The 23,691-nt window shown below is 37.0% G+C and overlaps 1 protein-coding gene across 1 annotated transcript; it reads left to right on the top strand.

Moving 5' to 3' along the window:
* The first annotated feature begins 699 nt into the window (after positions 1–699).
* iqgap3 (IQ motif containing GTPase activating protein 3) lies at positions 700–21,852 on the top strand. Its single transcript, XM_007237738.4, has 38 exons — positions 700–1,090; positions 2,154–2,241; positions 2,347–2,503; positions 2,642–2,719; positions 2,834–2,910; positions 3,085–3,152; positions 3,264–3,377; positions 4,168–4,346; positions 4,438–4,519; positions 4,622–4,785; positions 6,082–6,169; positions 6,268–6,431; positions 6,779–6,939; positions 7,317–7,432; positions 7,535–7,698; positions 8,303–8,393; positions 8,518–8,685; positions 8,985–9,127; positions 9,308–9,478; positions 10,391–10,474; positions 10,561–10,632; positions 10,725–10,794; positions 10,922–11,130; positions 11,811–11,963; positions 12,238–12,401; positions 13,589–13,813; positions 13,935–14,075; positions 14,249–14,333; positions 15,529–15,761; positions 15,907–16,039; positions 17,609–17,711; positions 17,976–18,123; positions 18,263–18,350; positions 18,522–18,734; positions 19,635–19,795; positions 19,907–20,035; positions 20,858–20,966; positions 21,393–21,852. The coding sequence occupies exons 1-38, from the start codon at positions 1,057–1,059 to the stop codon at positions 21,504–21,506; spliced, it is 4,941 nt and encodes a 1,646-aa protein (XP_007237800.3). The 5' UTR covers positions 700–1,056; the 3' UTR covers positions 21,507–21,852.
* The last annotated feature ends 1,839 nt before the right edge of the window (positions 21,853–23,691 follow it).

The raw sequence follows: 23,691 nt of genomic DNA, 5'->3' as shown, positions 1-23,691 counted from the left end.
CGCATAAATAATTGGATTTAAGATTTCTTCAAAAGACATGAAATAGAATATGAAACGTCCCTAATATTATTACAAATCTAATCAAATTATTACAACTAACATAAAATTAACTATTAAAATTCACATAATATTCCTATGTTTTTCCAATAAAGTTTCTCATACTTACCCAAAACATTCTTACATAATTTTTAACCTAATAATTAAATCTAAACCTAAATCTACATCTTACATCTTTCTTAAACATGTTTTACTGCATAAATCCTACATTGTACCTTGAATTCCATGTCTTTCACCTTATTATTGTTTGACTACTGCTTTAAATTTTAGCCCATCCACGTATCCTTTTATTCTGAATTATAGTATTTCTGCTTAATTAAATAATATTTTTGTTCATGAAGTTCCTTATTTTAGCATTACCTGATTAAATACTTTTTAATTTTTAATATTACTATTTTTAGTCTCTTTAAGTTTTAAATACTCGGCTGCATTGTTAATGAGAGTTAAACTTAATGTATTCCCAAGTGAAAATAATGGTTGATTGGTTAAATTATTACTACAGTGCTTATTTGCGATTTTATATGCATATTCTGTTGTGTGTCGTCTGAACAAACAGACTACAGTAACCAAAATGCACAGCGAGTTTAAGGCGGGGCCACCCGGGAGCCAATGGGATCGCGGCGGGACATTCAAACCTGTCGGAGAGTAAACAGTCACCTCAGCGTTCAAACCAGGGATTCAAGCCTCCGCGTTGTTTTTCCTTCAGGGAGTGTCAAACCTGCGTCTAGGTCGTTAACGTCTTTAGTTTAACGTTTTAGCTTAGTTAACTAGTTTACCTGTTAGCTTTTAGCTGCGTCTCTTTTTTAGCTTTAGTTTAAGTTAATATTAATAGCTAGATAGGTCAGTACGTTTGTATTTTGCTAGATAGTTAACGTTAGCTAGGCTAGTTTTCTGCTGTTTTCGGATTGACTGGGCGACAGTATTTTAGCTGAGCTAGTTAGTTAGCTGACAAGTTCTCGTAAATAAGTGTGTTTGTTTAAAAACTGAAACAACGGAGAAATGGGAGAATCCGGGGTTCAGCAGCGGTCTGGCTGTAAGTAACATTACCTGACATTGTCTATGTAGAAAGTCCTGTAGTTACTGTAATGTACTGTAGGTTAACTGAGTAGCTAATCGTTTAAATTCTTCTACAGCAGAGGTGTAAACCTGTCCACACTGGGTTGGTGTAGCTGCAGGTTTTCATTCTAAACAAACAGTAACAAACCTGATTCTTGTTTAATAAGTAGCTGGATGCAGTGTAACTCTGTGGTTCACCCTGCAGCAGTCAGGTTTCCTGCTGATTGTTTACGCATACATCCAGATTCACTTCTGTCAGATCCACACATTACAAACAGTATAATATTTATATTTAGCTTTGTACGTTACTTATATTTATATATAACGTTACCTAGTGCAGTCAATCGTGTATGTTTTTTATAGTGTAAGGTAGGTGAGTGGCAAGTTTATTCTTTTTAACTTTGAATATAGGTTGTGTTCTTTCTGTATATTAAGTGGAATTCAGCTGGTTGGTGAATTTAGATTTTGTCCAGCTTGGGATACTTGTTTATGTGAATTTGATGGTTTAGCTAGTCTACAAGCATGACCAACCTGAGGAAAATGGAAACCAAATCAAATTACCAAAATCATGTGCAAAATAACTGCTGCTGGTTTAAAAACTAGTTAACCAGCTATTTTTTTGTAAGGATGACCGACCAGCTGCCAGCAAAAACTGGTATTGAGCTTAATTTTTAACAGGAATGCTACCTAAAATGCTACTTGTTAATTAGTTGTAATTGTGTAACTAGTTAAGTGTGTTGGAAGCAGGTAAACACTTAAATATGTATAACTAGGTTTGGGATCCTCTGTTCCAGCATAGTACTTGCCTGACAATGTTTGCACTACCCCTATATTGTCTTTACATCCCAAAGCCTAGAATCTTCAACTAAACTAATGTTTAAAATCACTGTGGTTGAGTGATTGTTATTTTTTTTTTCTGCGAGCATTTTTAATCTAAAAAAGATTAACTTTCACAGAAGCCGAAAATACCACACTTTGTATTTATTTATTGAACCCTTTATGTGTTTTTGCTAACTCCTCTATTTGGACTTCTTCTAAAGATGAACGCCTGACTGCAGAAGAAATGGATGAACAACGCATCCAAAATGTGGCTTACCAGTATCTGTGCCGCCTAGAAGAGGCAAAGAGGCAAGACCTTTTAACTCTGACCAACAGTGCACTGCTGTGTTTTACATCTCTATACCTAAATCAGCATTTTTCTTCTTTATGTAACTGACTTCATTCATCCTTTAGGTGGATGGAGACCTGCTTAAATGAGGAGCTCCCAGCACCGACTGAGCTGGAGGAGGCTCTGAGGAATGGGGTACTCTTGGCAAAGCTTGGCCACTGCTTTGCTCCAAACGTTGTTCCCCTGAAGAAGATCTATGATCTGGACCAGGAACGTTACAAGGTTTGTCTAAGAAGGACCAGTGCCCCACGGTACAATACAAATGATGCAAAGAAAGGAGAACTTCACTCCCACATCTGCTTATCCACAAATTCAAATAAGTACAACCTTTATCAGCTTCATCTCTTTGTGTCTCGACAGGCAACAGGCCTGCAGTTCCGTCACACTGATAACATCAACCACTGGAGGAATGCCATGGCAGAGGTTGGACTACCAACAGTAAGTTCAAATGAGACTATGTTCGTGTGTCTTTTATTTACATAATTAATTCCAGCATTAGGATTTGATAACTTAGCAACTGCTAATATATATTGTGCAACACTTTATTGTCAGATTTTTCATCCTGAGACCACTGATATATATGACAAGAAGAATATGCCCCGAACGGTCTACTGTATCCATGCTCTCAGGTTTGTACCTGCTGTTCTTTGTAATTATTTTATGATGACTCAGGAAATTAGAGTACAGAAATGTAAAGTTTTTCATATAATATATATATAATATAATTTCAATAAGTAGATTACATGTAAAGTAAGTTGGTCATAAATTTATTTAGCTGATTTCCTTCTTTCCTCCCTCTCTAGCCTTTACCTCTTTCGTTTGGGACTGGCTCCTCAAATCCATGACCTGTGCGGCAAAGTCAAATTTACAGGTAAAAAAAGGCTAATTAGAAACATTTTGTCTTTTTGAGCACAGTTACCGTACTCTAAATAGACTGTATTTAACCCCAATTGATGGCATCTTTTTTGTGTATTTTTTCTAGAGGAAGAAATTAACAACATGAAGAGGGAACTGGATAAATATGGGATTCAAATGCCTGCTTTCGGCAAGATTGGGGGAATTCTTGCAAATGAACTCTCTGTGGATGAGGCTGCTGGTAAGGACCAAATCTAAACTTGCTCTTTGCATTTTGTCAAAAATAATATTAATGGTTCAACAGAAATGCTTTAAAGAGATTTAAATACATTTTGTACGTAGACTACCTAGATAAATTAATTTTTTTTTCCTTTACCTGTAAAGCTTCAGTTTACGTAAAGACGTGGTTTTATTATATGTTTAATTGGAACAAATACTATATACCTATCTGGTTTGTATAAGTTATTTTAAATGAGCGAAAATCAAATATATACAGGGTTCGTACGATCATAAAAAAAAACTGGAAAAGTCATGGAATTTGAAAATAGCATTTTCCAGGCCTGGATAAGTTTTGAAAAAGTCATGGAAATTTGGTCTACAAATCTTTGTGTTTCCATTTATCAAGTGAGCAAATCTATTTTGAGCTAACAAATACATCAGCTCAGAGTTAATTTAGTCATTTAGCCCTACACAGTGGAGCTCTTAGGAACTGACACAGATTTTATTATTAATAATTGTGTCAACTTTTTATCTGATTTATTTACTGACCTACTATAACCTGTTGATTTATAGTTTTAGTTGATTTTTGGCTTTATTGTCAATGTCTGCACTGATGCAGAAAAATTGTATGGTCATGAAAATTTGCCTTAAAGGCATAAAAAAACTTGTGTAAAAATCATGGAAATGTATTGGTTTAAAAGTGTATGAAACCTATATGTATTTATTATTATTATTATTTTTATTATTATTTTTTTTAATACACCATAGAGGTGTTGCAGTATGCAATTTGACTGCTCCCATGTTTCCTTTAGTGCATGCAGCAGTGATCGCAATTAACGAGGCAGTGGAGCGAGGCTGTGTGGAGGACACAGCGCAGGCCCTGCGCAACCCCAACGCCATGCTGGTTAACCTGCAGGAACCACTCATGGCCATCTACCAGGAGATGCTACGTCAGGCTCGTGCTCACAAAGCGGCTCAGGCATCGGTTAAAGTGAGCCGGTCTCAGCTGCCTGTTTTTTAATAATTGCATAATTGCAGTCTTAATCAGTATAATACAAACTGGTTATATTATGTGTGTTTAGGTGAATGGCTCCATGGAGAAAGATATCTATGAGGAGTATCTGACACAGAGTGAAATTCAGGACTGCATCACTAAAGTTAATGGTCAGTAACTTCATTTTTGTCCCTTTGTATGTGTTAAGACTTGTGATATTTTTGTGTGTCTTTTTAATGTGTGTGTGTGTTTGTTTGTGTGTCTTTGTGTAGTGAGGGCAGCTGTGGAGTGTGTGGATGAGGCTATAGAATGTGGCGATTCCCTTGCTTTGCTCTCGGCCCTGCAGAGCCCAAGCCTGGCCCTCAGGGGGCTTCTCAGAGACCACGCAGACTGGTACCTGGAACAGCTTGCGTCAGACAGAGAACAGAAAGCCCTGGTAAGGACTTAGCATTTGCAGTGCAGCCTGGAGACAAGCTGAAAATGTGGTTATTCAGCCCCCCCATGTGTTATGGTGAGCACCCAGTGCAACCCTTTGAGTTGTTGCTGTGGTGATCTGATCTGAAAGTATTAAGGTCTTGTTTTGGGACCCAACACTGGCAGCTTGTCAAACTTGGGTATCAAGCCACTACCCTACTGTCAGGAACCTAGTGCTCTAACCACTGAGCCACCACTGCTCTCTAGTCAATGGCACAGCTCGGACTTAAAGCCATGCCATGAAGCTCTTCTCAGATGCTGTATTTTCAGCTCACTGATCTGTGAGTTCACTCCCAAAGATGGGTTACGTTTGGATTGGATTGTTGTAATGCAGTGCTGTGCCCAGCTGGAACATTTTGGAACTTTGTTAAACTAATAGCTAAATTAATACAACGAAGCTGAAGCCTGTACTAGTCTATAAAACTACTAACATTTTTTAATGCAGAGTAAAATAGATGAGCAATTAGTAGGCCTGTCACTATAATTGCAATATCGATTAATCATACAATAAATAAACATGACCTCAATAATTGTCATCATCGTGATACTGTCTATTGTGTTTATTTGTATGTTTGTTCACATATATAACACTGAACAGTATTTTAGCCAGCCATGCTTCAATAACTGTGACTACATACACACCGTGTGGACTTAAGTAGGTGAAGAAATAAGTATATAATTCCCAAATTAAGTATAATAAATGATTATTTAAATGTTTGCTGTCTTTACAAGGTGTATAACTACTTTTTATGTGATTCTGTTATCATTATGTCAGTGGCATTTAATAGTCTTAAAATGACAAAAATATCGTGTATCGCAATAATTTCTGGCACAATATACCGTCCACCAAAAATTCTTATCGTGACAGGCCTAGCAATTAGCAAAATATGGGGTTGATTTTTTTTTTTTTTTGGGAAAAATACAAATTTGCATAAAAAATAATTAGGAGTAAAATAACTATTGTTGATTTTAACTACTGGCAAAGCAAATATTAGTATTATATAAACATGTTATTCCTTATTATCTATTTTCCTAGATTTACTTAATTAATGCATTTTAGAAAGCTTAGTAAAATTATTAGTTATCAGAACCTGTTGGATTTTTGTTATTGTAAGCATCTACCCCACACTGTCTGTGATCAGAGCTGAGAGACAGAGATAAGCAGGACCACAGCGGTATGTGAATAAAACCTATGAGAGACCCTTGTAGGGAGGGGAAAGGTGATTCAGTATTCAGTGTGTGTGACTCTTCTTTGCAGGATCTGGGCTGTGTGGACCCTCTGGACAGAGATGAGCTGCAGGAAGGAGTCAGTGTTGCCAATGAGGATGCTCAACGCTCCCAAACTAGTCAGTTGAAGTTTTAGCTCAGATAAACAACGGTCTCTTTTAGCATAAGAAACTAGCAACAGTTAGTAATATGAGTTTGTGTGTGTGTTTGTGCACAGTGCTGCAGGCTGTGTCCAAAATCAATGAGGCTCTCCGTTGTGGGGAGGCACGTCAGACAGTTCGTGCCCTGATGAATCCAGATGCCCACCTCCCAGACGTCTACCCCTTTGCAGCTGAGCTCTACCAGAAAGAGCTCGCACCACTGCAGCAACAATGCCCTCAGGTGGCAAACATAGCTCAAAGTCTACCATATTGTTATCTTGTACAATATATTGATATATATTATTTTTCATAGTTAGCATAATAATAATAGTGACATAAATGACCTTAAAATTACAATGATGTTGTTTAGTGTGTTTATTTCTCAATATATTGTCCAAAACACCTAGTTATTGTGAAAGACTGATTAGAATAAGTTGAGAGAAAAAAATGTGTTCTATGAACTACCAGTACATTTACATTTTATTTTATTCTTTCTTCACTTTTTTTATGCAGTCACATTCAGTTATATTGGATTAATTACATTATATTATTCATGCTGATATGGATGCTTTTCTTTGTTTTGTTTAGGGTGAGCTACAACAGGAGGAGCTGTTTGTGGCTGTAGAAATGCTTTCTGCTGTGGCTCTGGTAAACCAGGCACTGGAGGCTAAGGACACAGGAGCGTTTTGTGCTACGCTGGTCAGCCCTTCTGCCGGCCTTTCTGACCTCGATGATGGTTTAATGCAAAGGTCAGAAAATAAACAACACATTAAGATATCTTTGGCCAAAATAGGGCCCACCTTCTCAAGCGTTTAATTCTAAATTTCAAATCTCAGTACTATTTTGTAGTCTCTTAATACGCAATAGTTTTGTGTATTGAGTACAATGTACTCCCCCTCTTCCCCAGTAGTACAAAAACTCTCAAAACAAGAGGCTGGAGTACAAAAGAGAAATGGGATTGGGCCTTGATTTTGGTTCATCTACAAGAATGTTATCCCCACTTCTCTAAATAATCCTAAAAGTACTGGAAGTATGGAGCACCATCATTCCTCAGTTTATTGCTTGGGGGAAGAGGGGAGGGGGGTACAGTTCAGATTATCTAATTAGAATTCTGACCTTTTCTCAGGTACTTTGAGGAGCTGGTTGAGTTGAAGAGGAAGGAGGGCCGAGCTCTCCTGACCTGGAATGAGCTGCAGAGCGGACTGAACAGTGTGAATGTAGCAGCTCAGGAGGAGCATGACCGTGAGTTCCTGCTGCTGCTGCTTGTGCACAACCTACTCATTTTCTCATTCTGTGTTGTAAATGTATGAAGCTGATGTATTTCTCCATTTCTCTCGTCTTTAGAGATCCTGACCATAGAATTGATCAACCAGGCACTCTGTAGGAATGAGCCTCAGAAAACACTGGCTGCGCTGCTGCTGCCCTCTAGCGGATTAAAGGACGTACTGCCGCAAAACTGCAAACGCTACCATGATGTGCTGACCCGTATCAAGAAGCGCAAAGCAGAGGTAAAAAAAAAAAACTGTGCATTTATGAACCAACAGGGTTCATACGGTCATAAAAAACTTGGAAAATTCCTGGAATTTGACGATAGCAATTTCCAGGCCTGGATAAATTTGGAAAAATAAAAATGCCCAGAAAGTTTTGGAAATGGAAGTTTGGTCTACAAAAGTTTGTGTTTCCATTTATTGACGAAGAAAATATATTTTGAGTTATATAAATACATCAGCTCAGAGTTAATTCAGTAGTTTAGACCTACACAATCGATCTCTCAGGACCTGACACACATTTTATTATTAAACATTGTGTCATTATTTTTATCAGATTCATTTTAGACCTACTATTAATCTTAATTATAGTTTTAGTTGAATTTTGGTTTTATTGTCTGCACTGATGTTTTGATGTACAAAAGAGTACAAAAGAGTACTTTTGATGTTTTGTAAATGAAAATTCGCTTTAAAGGCATAGAAAAGTCATGAAAAAAGTGTATGAACTATGAACAAAATGTTCTTAAATTAATTGCTAGAATTAATTAAGAATATTTTGTTACATTTCTTTTATTTACAGAAGATGCTTTTTGTTTAAAAATTGGTGTCCATATTTTCTCTGCAGCTCAGTCGGGACCCTGCAGCAGAGCTGTGGTTGGCAGACATTCAGGAGGGAGTGAGACTGGCCAACCAGGATACTCAAAGAGCACTGAAGAGTGAGTGTATTAATATACATGCAGCAAGCATTAAGCAGATCCTGCTTTTACAGAACATCTTACTTTATAAGCCTTTAAGTTTTCATGCTGGGTGTTTATCTGTGTTATTTTGCATCATCATCAGTGTCTCTGGGTCTGGCCGCTGTCAATCAGGCAGTGAAGGAAGGAAAGGCATCTCAGACTCTGCGAGTTCTGCGTCTCCCTGAAGTGGCGCTGCGGAGTGTGGTGTCCGAGTGTGCAGAGGGGTATCAGACTGAGTTGGGTGCCCTACTCCGTGCAAAAGCCTTGGAAGGTCAGTATCCTTATATCTTATTGTATTAGTGCTTTGACTCTTCAGAGCATGCTGTTTTTCTATATTATCACACTATGTTGCCACAAAAACAATGAAGTCATACTGTACATGTTGTAAATTGATGCACTACTGCATCTTGTGATACTTTGATATGTTGGTACATTTCTATCATTCATCCTGTTACTTGTTGAATTCTGTTAATTGTCACAAAGTCTTCCAGCGTTTGCCATTTTACGCCTATTAAGCCTTCAAACCACTACAGTTTCAGTGGGTTTTGACCGTGTTTGATTTCTGTTCAGGTGATAACAGAAGTCCATGGTTGAAGACTAAGACTCCAGATGGCAGCTCGTACTACTTCCACCTGCAGAAGCTGGAGGGCACCTGGGACAGACCTCAGGGCTTTGTTCAGAACAGCATCTTCCTCAATTATGAAGAGGTCCAGGTACGTACCCCCACCCTTACTGTGGGTAACCACACCAGTGAATGATCAGGATACAGGAGAGTTTTTTGTTTTGCATTATTTGCATAATTTTTATATATATCTTGTTGTTTGAGTTATAAAAGATAAATGTTTTCACTGCTTTATTTATTCTGTCTCCTAATCACTTGTCTCCCCCTGCAGGCTGTGTGTAGTGGTGTAACTGTGGCCCACAGTAGAGAGGTGCAGTGGAAGGCCTGTGAGCCACTGGTGCTGCAGCTGCAGGCCCGAGCAAGAGGATTCCTCCTTAGACAGAAACTTTCAGAACGCCTGCATTTCCTCAACACGCATCTGCCTGCCATCGTTACCATTCAGGTATGTGGAACTTCTACAAGTTTTGTGAATGCTGCTTATTATAAAGTGTTCATTCGAACCAGGTGCACTCACAAAGGTATGCCAACATGAAAAAATACCCCATCTCAGAATATTTGTATGTTTTAATATTGAACTAGTAAAAATTTAGTAAAAACTAAATTGGGGAAAAATATCACCTTTTAAAAAGGTTTAGGGTTTAGGTTTAAGGTTAAGATTAGTTTTCAGAAAGGGCTCGATATATTTAAAATGTAATTAAACATAATAAACAAATGATCATATCATTAAATACTGTCTGTGTGTGATTTAATGGCGAAAGTAACATGCACAGGTAATTTATATGAGTGCACTAAATATTCAGCAACCCAAATTATTGTCTAAAATAGAATAAAAAGCACTTTCTGCCAGTTCTGACAGATCCCAGACAGAATAAAAATCATAAAAATGGTGAAAAACAGTAATGAACATCTGCAAACACTGTTTTGTTTTCTGTAGAGAAATGTTCAAGTTGTTCAATTTTGGTTTCTGCCAAAAAGAATCTGGTGCATCCCTAGTTTTTGGTTTCTGGTAGGATGACACTGAAAAGAGGAAACTATTGTGGAAATATGCTGAAGATCACTGTAATTTAAAGAGCAGCATGAAAACATTACTAATATTTATTATTAGAAAAACATATTATGTTACTTAGATCACAGTTAGGTGTTCCTTTGCTATTTTAGCATACAATTTGTTGTATTTTCTGTATTTTCTTCAGCCCTAGTATCAGATACTGAGATTAAGGGTAAGATTACATTTGGGTTCAGTATAGGTGTAGTATTACACTCTCTAATAATTTAAAACTCAATGGCATTTCTTACTTAGAAAGAGAAAAATAGAAATAGAAAAATAACTGTGGTTTTGTCTGTACTCTCATAGTCTCACTGGCGGAGGGTTCTGCAGCAGAGGGCCTATAGAGAGAGGCTGCAGTATCTTTACCAGAACTGGAGAGCAGTGGTCAAGGTGAGAGCATATCTTCTTTTTAAAGTGTGTAGAAGTTTATAGCTGTAGTTCATGGGGAGTTGAGCATATGGTTGGTGCTTTTTCAGATTCAGGCTACAGTTAAGATGTGGCAGGCTCGAAGGGCTTACCTGGCTCGCCTGCGCTACTTCAGAAGACATGTGAGTCTAACACTGTACCACTACTCAGCTCAGCAGCATCTTAGCCTTGAGCATTTCACCAAGGTCTGTGTGTGTGCTATTTTATCTGCTAGGTTGGGGCCATTATAAAGATTCAGGCTTTCTTCAGGGCCAGTAAAGCTCGTGAAGAGTACAGGATGCTGGGTATGGCTCTTTTTATTAGCAGATCTTTTTATATTGCTGTTTTTTTAAGCATTTCAGTGCATTTTTTTTTGCAGTAATACAATAACAATCTTTCTTTTTGTGTTTCTGTGTTTTTCCCTATATGTAGTACACTCCAGCACACCACCCCTGTCTGTGGTGCGCAAGTTTGCCCACCTGTTAGAGTTGGGGGATAACGATATCCGTCAGGAGGGGGAGCTGCTGCGTCTACGAGAAGAGGTGGTACGCACCATCCGCTCTAATAGGCAGCTGGAGTCAGACCTGGACCTTATGGACCTGAAGATCGGTTTGCTGGTCCGCAACCGTGTCACGCTGCAGGTTAGAACCATACAGGGAGATAAATACTTTTATTATTGTAGTGCTTACTTGTTTTAATTATGTGCACCATAAGTTTAATATAAGTTTAATTGAATAATTTATGTCAGAGTGACATTTTAAATAAGCTGTTTATTACTCAGGGTGACAGTATGTCTGTTTTCAGGGTTTGTACGGTCATGAAGAACCTGGAAAAGTCATGGAATTTGAAAGTAGCAGTTTCTAGACCTGCATAAGTTTAGGAAAAATAAAAAATACCCAGAAAGTTTTGGAAAAGTCATGGAAATTTGGTCTACAAACCTTTGTGTTTGAGTTTATCGATAGAGAAAATCTATTTTGAACTAACAAATACATCAACTCAGAGTTAATTTAGTAATTTTTAATCCTACACAATGGCGCTTCCAGGATGTGACACACATTTTATTATTAAAGATGGTGTCAACATTTTATCTGATTCATTTTAAACATATTATAATCAATTTTAATTGTAGTTTTAGTAGATTTTTTATTTTATTGTCCATGTCTGCACTGATGTTTTAAAAATCGTATCGGTCATGAAAACTTGCCATGAAGGCATGGAAAAATCAAGAAATTTTATTGGTTAAAACTTGTATTAACTGTGTTTTTAAAGCATTTATTACATAATGTTTGTATTGCTGATCTTCTGTGTTTTGGGGGTGCAGGAGGTGGTGTCCCATCATAAAAAACTAACCAAGAAGAATAAAGAAGAGCTGTCTGACATGATGGCACTAGAGAAGAATAAAGGCCTGAAGTCTTTAAGTAAAGACAAACGAGAGAAACTGGAGACATACCAGCACCTTTTCTACCTGCTGCAGGTACACTTTCTCAGATAATAAAACAAAAAAAAAAAACTTAATTTCCACGCATTATGCGACTTCTAATTATTAATTTTTATGTCATGGCTAAGTATTAGTTTTGATAACTAAACAATAATAAACCCAGGTTGTGCAGCATTGAATATTTTATTACTTCTACATTTGTGCGTTTTTGAATACTGTTTTTCAATACTCAATAATGTTGGGTAAAAATGTAATTATCTTAAATTGTGTTGTAACTAAATCCACTAATAAATTGTGTATGTGTATGCAGACCCAGCCTTCATACCTGGCCCAGCTCATCTTCCTGATGCCACAGAATAAGAGCACAAGCTTCATGGAGACTGTGATCTTCACTCTCTTTAATTACGGCTCTGATTGTAGAGAGGCCTACCTACTCCTGCAGCTCTTTACTGCTGCTCTGCGCCACGAGATCAAGTACAGTTTATTTATATACACCTTTTCTGTCTCCTTGAACAAGAGTATCAAGTGCAATTAGCCTAATTTAAACCTCACATTATATTTAGGTCAGATGTCATTTACATATTCTAGATTACAGGCATTGGGTATTATTATAATTTGTGTTTGAATTGAATTTAGTGTTTACATTTACATAATTATTTGTTGTATTATTATATATTATAAGGGCGTGGGGGAAATGTTCGATTCTTGATTTAGAAGCGGACAATTCTGTATTGATTCACAAATGTCAAAAGTCGATTCATACCTGCAAACACTGGCACACATTTAGAACTCCTAGTGCATTTTTAAGATTCCACGTTCTGAAGTACACATATGTTCGTGTTTAGCAAGGATATGAATCCTGCTAGCTACCCATCGAGCCATCCACTACTTTCCTGCATGCGTCATTTTTCTCCAAACTGTCAACACAGTCCCTATAATGAAGACTCTCATGCACTCTCACGCTCTGTCTCTCTCATATCCACATACACACGCGCACGCACACTCCGTAAATACATTACACTGGTCAGCCATAACATTCTAATCACCTTCTGGTTTCTGCTTTTTTGTGGTTGGTTTTAATACTGTAACTGAAGCTTGCCTAACCATTGCCCTAACAACCTCAATTATCCTAGATTTTTATTTTCATCATTTGATTAATAGAAATAACTAAGCTTTTTTCCTGTCTAAGATCCTATTAATTAGCAGGATTCATTAGAGATCATACAGATACTTTTTCTTTAAAAGTACCAAGTCATCATGCAATGAGAGAAAAGAAATCCTGTATAGAAGAAAAAAAGATACATCAGGAAATATCGATACTCGTTTAATTGTTGCATCGCAGACCTCTGAATCGTAATCAAATCATAAGGTGCTTAAAGATTCCAACCCCTATATATTTATATATATTAGCATGCTTAAATATTTTAATTAATTCAAGGAGTTTTTGTCACTGTGTATTTGTTCTTAAATTTACAATGACATCAATACTATCAAAAAGGCCTTAAATTACTACATTTAATATAGCACTTTATGTCTTTATATACAATGTTCTTAACAAATTGGGGATTAGTCTATTAAGATATTAGTAATATTAAGATGAAGGACATTAGAGGAAAGTTTAGATCAGTTTTGTTATTCCATTGTGTGTTCCTGTTTGACAGACTGAAGGTAGACCAACCTCAGGAGGTTGTGACTGGGAACCCTACAGTCATAAAGATGTTGATCAGCTTCTATCGTCACGCCCGTGGCCAGAACGCCCTGAAGGAGATCCTGGGGCCGGCAGTGCGTGAGGTTCTGCAGGACCGCACACTCAGTATTCGCACGGACCCTGTTGAAATTTACAAGAGCTGGATTAACCAGACTGAGAGCAAGACTGGCCACAAGAGGTCAGTAATGGTCTAAATTACTTAACTTATACACTAACAGGATACAGTACTAAATGTTGAAGTCTGGTCCACGTTTATAGTTTATAATTTATAACTTTTTGAATATGTTGTTTATGCTTAGCTCCCTGCCGTATGAGGTGAGTGCAGAGGAAGCTCTGAGCCACCCAGAAGTACAGCAGCGCTTGAACATCGCCATCACTAACCTGAAGAGTCTGACTGACCGCGTACTCAACGCCATCACCAGCAACATCCACAAACTGCCGTATGTATAAATATTATTGCTCTACATTTCATACAATGATTCAGTTTCCAGGTCTAGTGAGAAATTGCTTATTCAGCTGTTTTCGAAGGATGGATGAAGTTGGAAGCTTATAAAGGCCATTGACTAAAAGTAAATAATGTGGTAACTTGTCTGTATGGTTTTCTGTCTGTTAGGTATGGGTTACGGTACACTGCTAAAGTTCTGAGGGACTCCCTGCATGAGAAGTTTCCTCAAGCCAATAAGGATGAGATGTACAAGGTAAATAGCTACGCTATTATTATTTGAAGCGTCTGATTTTTGCCTGATTTTTACAGTATGCAAAACCTATTTTTAAATTAATTGATTTGAAGACAGATTATGAACTATGACAACAAGATTAAACTTTGATAATCTTGTTGCACAGAGAAAAATAACTGGCATTTGCTAATTTTAGACATCCTTTCAATTCAGTGAAGTCTCAGGCTAATTGAAGCTAATTTATGCCAACCAAGAAGAGAAAGGCTGTAAAGGTGAATGGTGGCTCCCAGCACTGGGGTCCTGGGTTCAAGTCCCTATCTGGTTGGAGTTTCAATAAAAACATTCCCAGAATTTTTTAAAACCCTAAAAATTGCCCTTGTGTGTGAATGTTTGACATTTTTTCAAGAATACACTACTGCACAATACTAATAATGCATTCCATATTTCTCCATATATCCAGTGCAGTCTCTAGTAGATATTTAATGGGAAATGAAAACAGTGTGGATTTTTCTTTTGCTAAAAACACCAAAAAAAAGTAGTACCCCGATGTGATTATTAGGGGTGGGTGATATGGCATGATATTTCAGGGTTTAATATCGTTCACGATATTCACAAATGTTGGCGATATTATTGCATACGATATGATCTGGCACACCCCTACTGTATGCCCAGATATGGACTGGCACTCTGTGCTGGGTTAAACTCCTCAGTGTCCGATGCAGTCCTCCCAGGTTAATGGTAATTTCTGGTTGAGAGTACGCTGTGCACGATTGGCTGCTGCTTCTCACCAGTATGTGTGTACATTTTGGAAGCAGAAAGTCACAAATCTAAGGCTGACAAGAGGTCTGTGATCCAAAAGGTCCATCTTAGCTTTCTTGAAGGAGGTTATTGTGGATTTGGCTATGATTTGGAACAGCCCACGCAGTCATTACTGAAAATTCTTGATGCAGATATAGAAAACTGCCTACTAAAAGCATGTTTGAGCCATTATGTATGGCAAAGTGTACTGACTAAGTAGGGTGGTTTAAAGTTGTGCACACGGCAAAAATTTTATCTAAATTAAATCTAATAGTTGTGATTATTTGTTTTCCTATAAAATAGCAACAAAATTAATGGAAAATGTAAAAGTCATTTTAGCCAGAGATGTTGAAACACTTGCATGTAAATCTATTAAATGTGTTCCTGAATTTGATGTTATTAATATTTGCTGGATCAGATTGTAGGGAACCTGGTGTACTACCGCTACATGAACCCAGCAGTGGTGGCTCCGGATGGGTTTGATGTGGTGGAGTTTGGAGCGGGTTCTGCTCTGCTGCCAGAACAGAGGAGAATCCTTGGCTCCATTGCCCGAATTCTGCAGCACAGTGCAGCACACAAACACTTCCATGGTGATTCCGCACACCTGCGTGCTCTCAATGACTACATCACACATACCCACGGCAAGTTCAGGTGAGGAGTTCTCTAATGATTGTTCAATTAAATTAATTAATCTAATTAAATGTTTGTTTTAATCTATAATACTGTATGGGGTTTAAGTGGATATTGAGCCTTGTGTTTAGTGCTCCTGAAAAAAAGATCCTTTGTCTGTCAACAGGAAGTTTCTGCAAGCTGTGTGTGATGTTCCTGAGCCTGAGGAACGCTTTAACATTGATGAGTACTCTGAGATGGTCATCCTCAACAAACCGGTCATCTATATTTCTATTGGCGAGCTCATCAACACTCACAAGGTGTGACCCTGTCTTATAAGCGCTTTATTCTCCTAATCTGTTTGTGCTATAATGTTATATTGTGCTTCTTCTGTTGTCTGTTAAATTGGGGCGGTAACGTACTAGAAATTCAGGACAACATTTAACCCCTGCAGAAATATTGAGAAAATTCTAAATCTAGAGTCCAAATATAGTTACAAAGCAATGTGAACATCAAAAGAGTGTTATACAGTCATGTGCATAAGGCTCTTGTTTTTTTATGGTTTTTGCACAACAATCTTTAAATGCTTTAAACGCTGCATTTTAATTATATTAGTAATTATTATTTTTTTTTATTATTTCTCCATTAAGTAAATTTAAGTATCCTAAATGCATTCTTGTATTGCCTTTTAAAATGTGTGTGTGTGTCTGTGTATATATACATATACATATACATATTATATTATAGATTTATTGGTGTCAATTTTACAGAATTTGACAACCAATATTCTTCATCGCAGGTTTACCCTCTTAATTTGATTATAGCGCCACCATGTGGAGTAATGAAACAGTTATTTTAGGCCGTATTTGAGGGAGTGAGTTTTAGGGAGTTTAGAGCCCCTGTGTTTCAATAACAGTGCAAATCATTAGCAATACATGATGTCTAATATTGGTATACAAAATTGGTACGATATATTGTGATATTATATTGTGACCTACAATATTTTGTCCCACTCCCTATTACCTACTGCTGGAAAACACACCAGGAAATACTGCAATATTACTTATTGTTTATATCAAATAATGACTAATTTATTAGATCTTTACACATATTCCCAACATTGCTGAACACTAAAAGCCCATTTTACTAGCCATTTTCAGCTGAATGTTGCCAAATAGTTATTTTAGTTTAATTATTACCTTCATGTTTCAATATTGCTCAGTGAAGATCAAATATCCAAATATGGGGACTTAATGGGGTGTCATAATATTTTTCACATCACTGTATAGCGTGACTAGTTTAATATTACTTTACTATTTTTTACACTATTTTCAGCACAGATGTCATGTAACACTTTAAACATACAATGGTTCTTTGCATTTGTTTAGTTGGAAAGCAAAAATATTGCCAAATGTGTGAGCAAATCTCACAAACAAGCATTTCTGTGTTTTAATTTGTACAAATCTCTTTGTAAAATGTACATTTATAGTAATACCAAGTCGCCTTTTAAAGTTGTTAAAGTGTTTGGATGTAATTGATAAGTTAATTAATTGATGCTCTATTTATGTAGCCTAGATTATATACAACATTTGGTCTTGTATTTTTTTTAGTTACCCTTGTTTTCAAATGTACAAAGGGAATAGTGCAATAAACACAAAGTAATAAACACTAAAATGCCTGTGGAAGAATTTGAATTTGAATAATAAGACTGAAATATTCCACAATATAAATTGCAGTGTTATTTGTGTTAATCTGTCTGTCATTTAGTCGTTTTTTTTTTTTTTTTTTTTTTTTTTTTTTTTTCTCTCTTAAACCAAATTACTTAAAAATAAAAATATAGTTGCATACTTTAAATTTTTTGGTGTGTTTGTGTGTGTGCATGTGTGTAGCTGCTGCTGGAGCACCAGGACGCACTGTGTCCTGAACAGAATGACCCTCTCCTCTTGCTGCTGAGGGACCTGGGCAAGGTGCCCTCTGTCCAAGCTCTTGTCGGTCAGTCTGTCCCCAAATATCCGCCCTCCCCTTATTCTCATGCCACTATTCCTAGAATAGTTTAACCTTTGTTAATAACCTTTTAATACTGCATATTACAAGTGTGCTGCTCTAGTATATAGCATTTCTATCTACTGTATATAGATAGATAGATAGATAGATAGATAGACATTTACTGTACATGATTTACAGGCCTGCTTTTTTTGCACTTGGTTCTTGTAATGGTGTACAGTAAACTTCTCCTTCTTTCTAATGGTAACACAGGAGAGGGAGTGATCAACTCTGGAGATCCAAACCTGGAGCAGACTTTGGCTCAGTACAACAAGATGGAAGTGTCTCTGACACTCACCAGCAAGTTTGATGTCTTCAGAAGCTCTGACGACAAACCTGATGCCCGAGGCATCCTGCTCAGGTGAGGCTGAAGGGAGACAAAGCTGTCTATCTCAATGAAGAGCTTCTGCAAAATGTGGATCTGGATGTTTATGTAGACTGCTCATAATCTTGACAGTGTAGAAGTAAGTTCTTTTGGTATCGACTTGCTTGTTTTTCAGCACCAAGCAGCTGATAATCGATGTGATCAGAGCTCAGCCTGGAGACACACTGAGTGAAGTTCTGAGATCCTCTGTTTCTCAGGATCAGGTACACAGAACACCCATCCAGACAAAAAGCACACTTTTCTTGCCTCACTTCACCTGTCTGTCTCGTCACTTCACTTCATTGCTCTCCTTTGCTCCGTGCTTTTATTACACGCAGGCAAGAAATGATGGAATTGCCCAGAAAACACTTCTGTATGTTTGTTGATGTGTTTAGGAGGTGCAGCATGGCTGGATGATGCACCGCAGGGCACAGCGGGACGCCCGTACCCCAGAAAAAATGAAGAGGAACCAGTCTCTGATCGCTGACAGTAACTTATCGCTGGAGGAGAAAAAGCGTAAGATTCAGCGCAGCCTGAGGAGGCTGGAGGCTCTGGGAGTGCTCACCCCTCCAGACTCTGAGACTCAGATTCTGCAGCTCATTGCCAAGGTACACATGCACTCATGTTTCCTGTGAATGGAAAAGTTTTAGATCACTTTTGTGTAAACTAAATTAGTGTGTGAGTGTAGCTGTAGACCGTATAATCGCTTCTTTTGTTTTTATGCTACCATGAATGAAAATGAGACATGGGAGGGAAATTTTTTTTACTTGAAACAGCAGTTCTTAAAAAAAAAAAAAAATTGAAAGTAGTAATGTTGCTAAATCAATGTGCTTATGCTACCATTCCTGCAAAGCCACACACATATATATATATATATATATATATATATATATATATATATATATATATATATATATATATTATATATATATATATATATATATATATATATATATTCACTCTAAAAACTGTGTCTGGTAGGTCTCAGGACCTTTTTCTCTCTATAAAATAGCATTTGCCGGTCACCTGAGCAACTGTGGCACTGCCAAAGGTGCTAATACAAGAGCTACTGCAAACATTGAGATATTAGAACATCGTGCATTGTTGAACCAAGGCAATTTTTAACTATGAAAAGAGGCTGTACAAGACTCTGTTTTATTCTACTGTCAAGACCATGTTTAAAATTGTTGTATAAATAGGCTCCAAAATAATCAGGAGATTGCTGAACGGGTTCGAATCCCGTTCATGTAGCTTGCAATCTGCTGTCAGAGCCCTGAGAGTGCACAACTGGCCTTGCTGTGTGTGTGGGTAGATGGCACTCTTTCCACTCATAACTCCTAAGGGTGAGGTCATTCAGCACAAGGCGTCTGTAAGCTGATGTATCGGAACCAAATTGCTACAAAAAAGATTGTGGCTCAAATCTAGAAATTTCACAAAATCTATCTGATTGTGTGAGCTACAATCACAGACCTAATGTAATATTTGTGTCTTTATTGTGCTCCCTGCAGGATATCCGTCACCAGCGTCTTTACCGGCAGAGACGTCAGGCTGAGCTAGTGAAGCTCAAACATGCGCTGCACAGCCTGCACTGCAAGAGCTCCTTCCAATCTGAGCAGGTTGACTACTACAGCCAATACATCGCAACCTGTCTGCGCAACCTTACTGCCAGGTATTGTGTGTGTGTATACACACACACATACACACGTGCGCACACACAGATTGTAAAATTGTGTGTGGAGAAAAACACGGTGCTGACTGTAGTGTCTTCTTTACTTTACAGTCAAGTAAATGGGAAAAAGGCAGCAGACAGTAAAGGGAAGAAGAGCAAACAGCCTGCGCTCTCCTACACCGCCGCTCGCCTCTACGAGAAGGGAGTCCTACTGGAGATTGAGGACCTACCCAATACACAGTAGGAGCACAGAAAATGACACACATGCGCACACACACACATTTTATTCCTTTTTTTCTGCTCTATCCTGAATGCTTTTAGGTATTACAGACAATCAGTAACAATGTGAATAATTACAGTTATTTATCTTTAACAAGCTCCCAGAATAAACTAATTACAGCAGTAATACAAACTGTTTTTTTGTATGTGTAGTGTAGATAAATTGTCAATCCATGATGCACACTTGGATTGACACACTTGGATGCACACGATTTTTTTTTTTATTAAAACCCCTTTAAAGAGTTTTCTCATATTTGCATGTGGACCTTTTTAACACTAATTGAATAGAATAGACTGAAGGTGCATCACAATTATGTACTAATTACAGCATTAATTCAAACTGGTTTCTGGGTATGTGGTGTAGGAAAAAATGTCAAAATTGATTCTACCCAAAAAAAAAAAAAATGTAAACTCGTATTTAGAAAAACTGCAGCAGTGATGGTGGTAGATGAACTTGCAGTGGTGTATACTGACATGGAAACACTTCATCATTTCCTGTTAGTATAAACCAGTTAGTATGTTAAAATTAATATTCTCTGTATAAGTATGCTAAACCTTCACTATAAAGTTTAACTAATAGTGTATATAACTCAATCCATCAATTGTATGCACCTCATATCAACAGTATCTCAGTACATTGTCTTTCCTCTGATATAATTGATCGACATGTATGAACTGTCAGAGCTACAGTGATTGGACACAAGATCAATAAATGTTTGATACGTGTTCATTTCAAACCTCTGACAGTCTGCTTCTCTGTCTGTCTATCTGTCCTGTGTACAGGTTTAAGAATGTGATCTTTGACATCATACCCAGTGAGGAGGGAGGCACCTTTCTGGTTAAGGCACGATTTTTGGGAGTGGACATGGAGCGTTTCCCCCTGAAATATCAGGTAATTATTATATCAGAATATTACAGTGTTTATAGGTGCTGAGAGTCTGTTATTTTGCCGTTTAAATGGTTCATACGGTCATGAAAAACCTGGAAAAGTCATGGAATTTAAAAATGGCAATTTGGAAAAATAAAAATACCCAGAAAGTTTTGGAAAAGTCATGGAAATTTGGTCTACAAATCTGTGTTTCCATTTATTGACAGAGAAAATCTAATTTGAGCTTAACACATACGTCAGGTCAGAGTTAATTCAGTAATTTTGCCCTACAAAATAGAGGGATCTGACACAGATTGTTTGTCATTATTTTTATTAGAATGTTTGGTCATAAAAATTTGCCTTGAAGGCATAAAAAGAAATTATTGGTTAAAATGTGTATGAACCCTGTATTTACTAAAAATTGTATCATATTTGTCTGTTTGTGTGTAGGATTTGCTGCAGCTCCAGTATGAAGGTGTTGCTGTGATGAAGATGTTTGATAAAGCCAAAGTGAACGTCAATCTCCTCATCTTTCTCCTCAACAAGAAATTTTTCAAAAAGTGAACAGTCGGGGCATCTAACTCTAAACACACACTTACATATTTGTTGGGTATTGCACTTTTCTAAAAGAAAAAATAAGGGAAATTATTTTTTGAGTACAAACCTTAACCGGTTTATTTATATTATATGCAATGGAATCACATGATTTAAGTTCTTATAAGCAGATGTCAGTGGGCTTGTATAATCGTATCATTGTATCATTTAAAAATACATACTCTTACAGTCTTACACTACTTTTCAGCTGCCTTGTTGGATTGAGTTTATCTTGGGCATTGATCCAACAATTTTATTATATTACTGATAAATAAGATCTAACAGCAGCTTGCCAGTTATATATATATATATATATATATATATATATATATATATATATATATATATATATATATATATATATATATATTTTATACAATCCAATGATTGATTTCTTATATTCGTATGTAGATCTCTGTAACACTACCTAAAAATCAAAATCCATCTTTATATCAGTCAAGCCTGTAGGTAACTAATAACAGGCAGTATACTGTATCAAAAGGACAATCTTCTTCTTTTATTTGTGGTTTTCCTGGACTACCAGACTATTTTATATTACACTATTTTATTGTGTTTGTATACTTTATGTACTGTATTATTGTTTAACATTAACATCACTCCATATACCTTTCTTAGGCCTGGTTGCCTTTAGTGCATTCTTATTTGTCAGCACTTAAATGGAACACTCCACAGGGTCTATAGAAAAATACTGTTGTATTTTTCCTCCACTTAGCAGAGCTGTTCTCCAAAGCTACACACACTAAAACACACACACTCCAGCAGCGCTATGGTGGTCTCTGCTTGTCCAACCAGCACAGAAATGTACTGTCTGTCCATAATGACTCAGATGTTGATGTATGATGGGCAGCTTGACTCCCACGCTTAACTGCTTAAGTGTGAGGTTTTCACAGCGCTAGTTGCATGGCTGGTCAGCAATTATGTGTAGCTCCATTTCAGCTTTATGTGAAGTTGTGTGGTAGTGCTGCGTATGACTGGATGTTAAGCGTTTATTGAACCTAGTGTCATTCTGTGTTTGTTTATAAGGCCCATTACAAGTGTTTTCATATTTATGTGATATGGCTGTCAGATTGACACTTACTATCTTTGTAAATATTTTCTGTCTGCTTTTTCCCTTTCAACATTTTTTTCTCTTTGATATTTGACTTTTTCAGTCACTCCATATTACTTTGTTATATTTTATGTTTTACTGCATGTGCGACTCTAAATGACTAAAATATTTTAAAATAAAGTGGCTTTCCAGTTATATTAGTCAATGTTTGTTTGTTTGTTTGTTTATTTATTTTCTATATTTTTTTTTTCACCATTTTCTTCCTTATTTACACGGCCAATTACCCAACCCACTCATTAGGATTCCCCCTATCAATAGTGATGGCCCTAACATACCAGGATGGTGAAGACTAACACATGCCTCCTCTGATCCATGTAAAGTCAGCCACCCCCTTTTTCGAACTGCTGCTGATTAGTCAGCGCGCTCGGAGGAAAGCACAGCGACTCTGTTCTGATACATCAGCTCACAATGTTGTTTATTGATTAGTTAATCTTGTAAAATGATGTTAAATCAGCTCCTCTGACTCCTTTTAATCCTATAACAAGCAAACAGGAACTTTAGAAATGTATACTTTATTTCTCTCATCGAGTTACTGCCGTTTTAATCCTGGCCCTGGATGTAAACTGACATGCATTTTTTTTTGTGGTTTCAATGCTTTAACGCACCATCTGACACAAATGGTTGTTAATGAGCTGATGAGTACAATCAAGTGTAGAAAGAAGCAGGGAAGCTGTAAACATGCAGAACCATGTTGCCTCCAAAACAAGGAATGAGAAACATGAGTTAAATACGAATGTTGAATTCCAACTAACTGCTGTGCAATGGCTATGAAGTGGATTTCTAATTCAGAATTCCAGTAATGTATTTACTTGACTCACTGTGCAACCAAAACATTGCCTTAATAAACAAGCAGTTAAATAAAAAAAACTCCTTAAAACTTTAATGTGAATTGGTGGAAAGAGTAGAATGAGTAGGCAGATATTTAAGGGTGTATTGGGTTAAATTTACAAAGTCACACAATTGACAGATAATACAGCCTAAATTAATTACATTTTAAAACTATGAAGTATTGAAATATCAGTAAGA

The sequence above is a fragment of the Astyanax mexicanus genome, chromosome 6 (assembly GCF_023375975.1).
Source record: "Astyanax mexicanus isolate ESR-SI-001 chromosome 6, AstMex3_surface, whole genome shotgun sequence".
Taxonomy (NCBI): Eukaryota; Metazoa; Chordata; class Actinopteri; order Characiformes; family Acestrorhamphidae; genus Astyanax; species Astyanax mexicanus.
Note: the sequence above shows the minus strand (reverse complement) of the source record. Positions and strands in the feature narration are given on the sequence as shown.